General features: G+C 48.4%; 1 protein-coding gene across 1 annotated transcript; it reads right to left on the bottom strand.

The window, feature by feature from the left end:
* Positions 1 to 411: 411 nt before the first annotated feature.
* Positions 412 to 8,110, bottom strand: LOC306982842 (CKLF-like MARVEL transmembrane domain-containing protein 6). Its single transcript, XM_079583292.1, has 4 exons — positions 7,963 to 8,110; positions 5,254 to 5,430; positions 4,023 to 4,121; positions 412 to 655 (listed from the first exon to the last, which is right to left on the bottom strand). The coding sequence occupies exons 1-4, from the start codon at positions 8,074 to 8,076 to the stop codon at positions 485 to 487; spliced, it is 561 nt and encodes a 186-aa protein (XP_079439418.1). The 5' UTR covers positions 8,077 to 8,110; the 3' UTR covers positions 412 to 484.
* Positions 8,111 to 8,504: the final 394 nt, after the last annotated feature.

Here is an 8,504-nt window from a genome sequence, read left to right on the forward strand (position 1 = left end):
TCGGGACAGTCAGCGACTTTAAACACGATTGTCAAAAACACTTTTTACAAAAGACAAACTTTTACAAACTTTAAGGCACTGAACTCATGACACTCAGGAGCGTTTGAGCTGGAGGACAAGTGGTCGACTGGACTGAGGCGCGAGTTCTGGAACATCGCCTTCAAATGATGAAGCCGAGTCCCTGGGAGTGACGGCTCCAGCCGAACAACAGGATAAAAACACTAAAAACATGAAACTAAAAAGGAATGAAATGAAACATGATTCTCTTGGTCCAGGATGAAGCCGAGTCCAAACTGAAGCCACAGGAGCTGCAGCCACAACGTGATGAAACATGATAAAAACATGAAACAAAAACATAACAAAAACATGATAAAAACATGATAAAAACATGATAAAAACAATAAAAACATGATAAAAACATGATAAAAACATGATAAACACATGATAAACATGTTCCTCGGAGCGTGCAGAGCCGCCCCACAGTCTAGGCCCCGTTCTCGGTGAGTTTCTCGGCCTCGGGGGCCCCGGGGGGCCCGTTGGGGGCTGTGGGGCCGTTGGCCGGGTTCTCCTGGGTCGGTCTGAAGGGAAGTCCGTACGTCCGATAGAAGAGGACCAGGTCCACGAGGAGCGGCACCGAGGCCAGGAACCCGAAGGTCTGAGAGAAACAGAGAGAGAAGGTCAGAGGTCAGAGGTCAGACACTCCTGAAGCTCAGACACTCCTGAAGCTCAGACACTGCTGAAGCTCAGACACTCCTGAAGCTCAGACACTCCTGAAGCTCAGACACTCCTGAAGCTCAGACACTCCTGAGGCTCAGACACTCCTGAGGCTCAGACACTCCTGAAGCTCAGACACTCCTGAGGCTCAGACACTCCTGAAGCTCAGACACTCCTGAGGCTCAGACACTCCTGAGGCTCAGACACTCCTGAGGCTCAGACACTCCTGAGGCTCAGACACTCCTGAGGCTCAGACACTCCTGAGGCTCAGACACTCCTGAAGCTCAGACACTCCTGAAGCTCAGACACTCCTGAGGCTCAGACACTCCTGAGGCTCAGACACTCCTGAAGCTCAGACACTCCTGAAGCTCAGACACTCCTGAAGCTCAGACACTCCTGAAGCTCAGACACTCCTGAAGCTCAGACACTCCTGAAGCTCAGACACTCCTGAAGCTCAGACACTCCTGAGGCTCAGACACTCCTGAGGCTCAGACACTCCTGAGGCTCAGACACTCCTGAGGCTCAGACACTCCTGAGGCTCAGACACTCCTGAGGCTCAGACACTCCTGAAGCTCAGACACTCCTGAAGCTCAGACACTCCTGAGGCTCAGACACTCCTGAGGCTCAGACACTCCTGAAGCTCAGACACTCCTGAGGCTCAGACACTCCTGAAGCTCAGACACTCCTGAAGCTCAGACACTCCTGAAGCTCAGACACTCCTGAGGCTCAGACACTCCTGAAGCTCAGACACTCCTGAAGCTCAGACACTCCTGAGGCTCAGACACTCCTGAGGCTCAGACACTCCTGAAGCTCAGACACTCCTGAAGCTCAGACACTCCTGAAGCTCAGACACTCCTGAAGCTCAGACACTCCTGAAGCTCAGACACTCCTGAAGCTCAGACACTCCTGAGGCTCAGACACTCCTGAAGCTCAGACACTCCTGAGGCTCAGACACTCCTGAGGCTCAGACACTCCTGAGGCTCAGACACTCCTGAGGCTCAGACACTCCTGAAGCTCAGACACTCCTGAAGCTCAGACACTCCTGAGGCTCAGACACTCCTGAGGCTCAGACACTCATGAAGCTCAGACACTCCTGAAGCTCAGACACTCAGACACTCCTGAAGCTCAGACACTCAGACACTCCTGAGGCTCAGACACTCCTGAGGCTCAGACACTCATGAAGCTCAGACACTCCTGAAGCTCAGACACTCAGACACTCCTGAAGCTCAGACACTCAGACACTCCTGAGGCTCAGACACTCAGACACTCCTGAGGCTCAGACACTCCTGAAGCTCAGACACTCCTGAAGCTCAGACACTCCTGAAGCTCAGACACTCCTGAAGCTCAGACACTCCTGAAGCTCAGACACTCCTGAAGCTCAGACACTCCTGAAGCTCAGACACTCCTGAGACTCAGACACTCCTGAGGCTCAGACACTCCTGAGGCTCAGACACTCCTGAGGCTCAGACACTCCTGAAGCTCAGACACTCAGACACTCCTGAGGCTCAGACACTCCTGAGACTCAGACACTCCTGAGGCTCAGACACTCCTGAGGCTCAGACACTCCTGAGACTCAGACACTCCTGAGGCTCAGACACTCAGACACTCCTGAGGCTCAGACACTCCTGAGACTCAGACACTCAGACACTCCTGAGGCTCAGACACTCCTGAGGCTCAGACACTCAGACACTCCTGAGGCTCAGACACTCCTGAAGCTCAGACACTCCTGAAGCTCAGACACTCCTGAAGCTCAGACACTCCTGAAGCTCAGACACTCCTGAGGCTCAGACACTCCTGAGGCTCAGACACTCCTGAAGCTCAGACACTCCTGAAGCTCAGACACTCCTGAGACTCAGACACTCCTGAGGCTCAGACACTCAGACACTCCTGAGGCTCAGACACTCCTGAAGCTCAGACACTCCTGAAGCTCAGACACTCCTGAGGCTCAGACACTCCTGAAGCTCAGACACTCCTGAAGCTCAGACACTCCTGAGGCTCAGACACTCCTGAGGCTCAGACACTCCTGAGGCTCAGACACTCCTGAGGCTCAGACACTCCTGAGGCTCAGACACTCCTGAAGCTCAGACACTCCTGAGGCTCAGACACTCCTGAAGGTCAGACACTCCTGAAGCTCAGACACTCCTGAGGCTCAGACACTCCTGAGGCTCAGACACTCCTGAAGCTCAGACACTCCTGAAGCTCAGACACTCCTGAAGCTCAGACACTCCTGAAGCTCAGACACTCCTGAGGCTCAGACACTCCTGAAGCTCAGACACTCCTGAGGCTCAGACACTCCTGAGGCTCAGACACTCCTGAGGCTCAGACACTCCTGAAGCTCAGACACTCCTGAGGCTCAGACACTCCTGAAGGTCAGACACTCCTGAAGCTCAGACACTCCTGAGGCTCAGACACTCCTGAGACTCAGACACTCCTGAGGCTCAGACACTCCTGAAGCTCAGACACTCCTGAGGCTCAGACACTCCTGAAGGTCAGACACTCCTGAAGCTCAGACACTCCTGAAGCTCAGACACTCCTGAGGCTCAGACACTCCTGAGGCTCAGACACTCCTGAGGCTCAGACACTCCTGAGGCTCAGACACTCCTGAGGCTCAGACACTCCTGAGGCTCAGACACTCCTGAAGCTCAGACACTCCTGAAGCTCAGACACTCCTGAGGCTCAGACACTCCTGAAGCTCAGACACTCCTGAAGCTCAGACACTCCTGAAGCTCAGACACTCCTGAGGCACTCCTGAAGCTCAGACACTCCTGAGGCTCAGACACTCCTGAAGCTCAGACACTCCTGAGGCTCAGACACTCCTGAGGCTCAGACACTCCTGAAGCTCAGACACTCCTGAAGCTCAGACACTCCTGAAGCTCAGACACTCCTGAAGCTCAGACACTCCTGAAGCTCATGAAGACAACAGCAGATCTGTGTGTGGAGCTACAGCAGGATCTACTAAAGATCTGCTCCACTCTGAAGACTGCATGAACACATCAAAGAGGATGGTTTTACAGTTTGTCATGTCCACAGAGACTCAGTCAGAGCCAGTGTTTAAGACGCTAGCATGCTACCAGTTAGCAACTGTCATCAATAAAGGACATACCACAGTCACAGCTCTGACCTCTGACCTCTGTTGGGTCCACGGCTACATGGAGAGGTCAGCGCTGAGCTACTGAAGCTAAATGCTAGCCGGTAGCATGCTAACGTCTTAAACACGGACTCTCTGGTTTCTTCACATAAACGTGTGTTTGGAGCGGTGCTGCTCTGGTCACCGTGGCGACCAGAGTCTGGCCACGCCCAGGTCTCACCGCGGCGCTCTTCTCGAGGGCGGTGCCGCTGTTGTCGGCGCTGAAGACGATGGAGGAGATGATGAAGAGCACGTAGATGACCGCCGTGTAGCAGAAGTCCTGAAACACAAACACACACTCAGACTGGGAGGGCGGGGCCTGAGGAGGGCGGGGCCTGAGTGGGAGGTCTGGGAGGGAGTGAGGATGGGAAGCATGTAGATGTGAAGAGGGTTGGGCCGAGTGCGGAGCCCTGGGGGGCCCCACAGGTGACAGGGCGGGCTCTTGTTTTCTTCACTATTGTGACACTAAATTCAAGCCGAGACAAACTGTACAAATGTGATTCATGGATTAACCTCTTAACTCCCCCCTGAACCGAGAGGATCTGTTTCCTCATGGCATCACATGTTTTCCCATCATTTTTTTGTTGGGTATTCAACTCATTTTTGTAACTTTTTGTAATTTTTTCTTAATTTTTTTAAATCAAATTTTTCTCATTTCTTCATCATTTTTCTTTAAATTTTTGTCACTTTTTTGTCATTTTTTTTAATCAAAATTTTGTCATTTTTTCGTCATAAAAAAAAAGTAACTTTTGTCTTTTTTTTCATCATTTTTTCATCATTTTTTTTAAATTTTCGTCTTTTTTTTTTTATCTAAATTTTGTCTTTTTTTAGTCATTTTTTCATCATTTTTTAAAAAAAATTTGTCACTTTTTCGTCATTTTTTTTAATCTAAATTTTGTCATTTTTTTGTCATTTTTTTGTCGTTTTTTTAAATTTTTGTCACTTTTTTTGTCATTTTTTCATCATTTTTGTCATTTTTTAAATCTAAATTTTGTCACTTTTTTCGTCGTTTTTTTAAATTTTTGTCACTTTTTTCGTCGTTTTTTTAAATTTTTGTCATTTTTTCGTCATTTTTTTTAATTTTTTGTCATTTTTTCGTCATTTTTTTAATCTAAATTTTGTCATTTTTTTTGTCATTTTTTTGCCGTTTTTTCGTCATTTTTCTTTTAATTTTTGTCACTTTTTTCATCATTTTTTCATCATTTTTGTCATTTTTTAAATCTAAATTTTGTCATTTTTTCGTTGTTTTTTTAAATTTTTGACACTTTTTCGTCATTTTTTCGTCATTGTTTTCGTCTCAGTTTTGTTGCTTTATCACACCTTTTTTCCAGAAGCTTTTGGATTGGGGTAAAGCCAAGGTTCAGGCGGGAGTTAAAAACAGTGAAACAGTGGTGTGAGTGTGGGTGCAGTACCAGCGAGCCCCAGCAGGTGACGCCCACTCTCTGGTGCAGCGGCGTGGACAGCAGCACGAGCAGCAGCGTCGTGAACAGGAACGCCGTGCAGCTCACGAACTCGAAGAAGTACAACGCCGAACACGAGATACACGTGTTGATGCACTCCTCCTGAACGAAGGCCACCAGGGACAAGATCTGAGGAGGAGACACGTGTTAATGATCCTCCTGAACGAAGGCCACCAGGGACAAGATCTGAGGAGGAGGAGACACGTGTTAATGATCCTCCTGAACGAGAAGATCTGAGGAGGAGGAGACACCAGTTAATGATCCTCCTGAACGAAGGCCACCAGGGACAAGATCTGAGGAGGAGACACCAGTTAATGATCCTCCTGAACGAGAAGGTCTGAGGAGGAGGAGACACCAGTTACCACTTTGGGAACCCCTGCTCCAGAGGGTTTTAAAGGGGGGTATTCTGCAAAATGGACTTTTTCAAGCTTTCCATCCTGTTATTCTGTCACTCCCTCATTAAAAACATGGCTGAAGTGTTGCCTTGGCACATTCACGTATTTCTGAGTAATCTGTAAAAACTCTGATGGCGGCCATTTTAGGGATAGGTTTGCCTGAGTCCTCCTAGGAACGCCCCCACCTCCTGGAGACGCCTCCGAGCTTTGGTCACCAGCCGAGTAACCAACCACTGCTCCTCAGCAGAACCCCCTCCCCACTGATGCCACAGACAGCGTGTGGAGGGGGCGTGTCTAAAGGCTCAGAGGTTCTTAAAGAGACAGAGGCCGATTTCAAGACATTCACTACAGCCATTTTGAGAGAGACATTTTATACAAGGCAGTTATTCTAATTTACTGCATTTACAGACCAACAGAAGGTTTGTCATCATTGTAGTGGGATATAGACTGGTGCTATGGGACTGACAAAAGCAGAACACCCCCTCTTTAAAGCAGAACACCCCCTCTTTAAAGCAGAACACCCCCTCTTTAAAGCAGAACACGCCCTCTTTAAAGCAGAACACGCCCTCTTTAAAGCAGAACACCCCCTCTTTAAAGCAGAACACCCCCTCTTTAAAGCAGAACACCCCCTCTTTAAAGCAGAACACCCCCTCTTTAAAGCAGAACACCCCCTCTTTAAAGCAGAACACCCCCTCTTTAAAGCAGAACACCCCCTCTTTAAAGCAGAACACCCCCTCTTTAATGGAGAGAAGAAACACGTGGCTCTGTGGCTCCCTCTGGTGGAACACTTTATGTACAGCATGATTCTCACTCAGACATTTACAGCATTTGTAATGAAAAACACCACCTGACGCCTGAAGTGTGACCTTTTACCTTTGAGTCGGAAAAAAATGTTTTTTCTCAATTCTTGAAAGAGATTTTCAAACCTTTTCCCTCATAAAGACATAAAGACATAAAGACTTGTTCCTCTGGCTGATGTCATTTCCTGTTTGCTGTTTCTTTATTTCAAAATAAAAGCCCTGGTCTCACGGCTGTGCCACACTGACATTTCACATAAAACATAAACTCAACATTTACTATTGAAATGTGATGAAAATGTGTTTAGATCTTTTCATCACAGGCATCACTTATTTAAATAAAACTATTGACTTTGATTATTGTTCAAAGATCATTTAACTCATTGTTTGTCATTAACAAACATTTCATCCTGGTTTAAATCCAGTCGTTTCTTTGGAGACGACGGAGGATCTTTGTGTCCAGAGGAAACATGAAGAAATAAAATAAATCTGTGATGAATTCCTTCTTTTTGCTCTAGAGCAGGGGGGCCCAAAGTGGGGCCCGGGGCCCGAGAGTGACCGACTTTAGCGCCACATCTGGTTATTACCAACTCTCTCATTCATTCTCAATGACATATATGGATGCAGTTCACTTTTTGGCCACCAGTGTCAAATTGGGGGCGCTGTTTCACTCCTTTCACAAAGTTAAGGAAACACTTGTGTCTTGGTGTTTCTGTCATAGAGCGTCGCAGCATCAACTTTCACATTTCTCCATATTATTTTATTGCAAAGGTCGTGACATCTGTGACTTATGAAAGAACTGATGCTGAACTGACACTTTCAGATGGTTTAATGTGGCCTTTTCTTAAAGAGGTGAATGAGGTAAAGTCGCTGCAGCTGCTGTTGCTAAACCTCGGCTTTTGTATCATGTGATTTGCATAGATAGAGTTAAATGCAAATATAAATCAAAAAAGTAAATAAAGTAACTCTTATTATATGTAGTTATTTGTGTCTCAGGCTTCACATCTCCGTGTTTGACCCGCGACCCACTGACCCCTTTTCAGTTTGGCCTCGGAGACAAAACGTTTGACCCCCCTGCTCTAAACCGAGCTCTGTTCTCCAGGTCAGCTTTACCCAAATCTAAGAGTCAAAACAGCGACAAAAACAAGGAGGAATAAGTGATAAAAATGAAAACGGGTTTAAAGTGACTAAAGCTCAGAGGCAGCTCTCAGAGGCCGTGCAGATTTGGGTAAAGCAGAACTGCCTCCGTGTAGATTTGGGTAAAGCAGAACTGCCTGTGTGTCGTGAGGGACGCTGCGAGGGCGTCCACAGGAAGCGCAGGAGCGTCCGAGCGGAGGTTGCAACACCACCTCCTGCTGAGTCTGAGCTTTCACTTCCCACTTCGACAAACGGACACAGGACGACGTGACGAAACGCGAACCTAAGACCGAACACGGGGACGGGGGGGGGACGGGGGGGGGGACACTCACCACCTCCAGCACTTTGAGGGCGAAGCGTCTCTGGTCCAGCAGCGGCGTCGGGACCAGGAAGCAGCGGGCCTTGGGGTTGGTCACTGTGGTGGAGGAGTACACCGCGTCCGCCATCTTGGCTCCGTCACAATAAGAGTCCTGCGGCCGCGCCCTGTCAAAATAAAGCAGAATAAATACTAAAGTGCGTGACACAGGCCAGCACGAGAGGGGGGGGGGGGGTCAGGGTCTCTGAGGGGCGGGGAGGGGCTGGCTTTGTGTTGCATTATGGGTAACATTTCTGCCGGGGCGTTTTCCTTCGCTCTGCGGCTTCATCTTCTTCTAAAAGAGGCTAAATGCTAATGCTAAAGAGGAGGAGAGGCTAAATGTTAACGCTATAGAGGAGGAGAGGCTAAATGCTAACGCTATAGAGGAGGAGAGGCTAAATGCTATAGAGGAGGAGAGGCTAAATGCTATAGAGGAGGAGAGGCTAAATGCTATAGAGGAGGAGAGGCTAATGCTAATGCTATAGAGGAGGAGAGGCTAAATGCTAATGCTATAGAGGA

Source organism: Gobius niger, assembly GCF_951799975.1.
Source record: "Gobius niger genome assembly, contig: SCAFFOLD_71, whole genome shotgun sequence".
Lineage (NCBI taxonomy): Eukaryota > Metazoa > Chordata > Actinopteri > Gobiiformes > Gobiidae > Gobius > Gobius niger.

Excerpts from the sequence above, each read along its gene's own strand:
- LOC306982842 (XM_079583292.1), bottom strand. The coding sequence starts at position 8,076 with ATGGCGGACGCGGTGTACTCCTCCACCACAGTGACCAACCCCAAGGCC. Across the intron at positions 5,431-7,962 it reads CCCTCAAAGTGCTGGAGGTG|ATCTTGTCCCTGGTGGCCTT; the intron begins GTGAGTGTCCCC and ends TCTCCTCCTCAG. Across the intron at positions 4,122-5,253 it reads TCACCTGCTGGGGCTCGCTG|GACTTCTGCTACACGGCGGT; the intron begins GTACTGCACCCA and ends TTTGTGTTTCAG.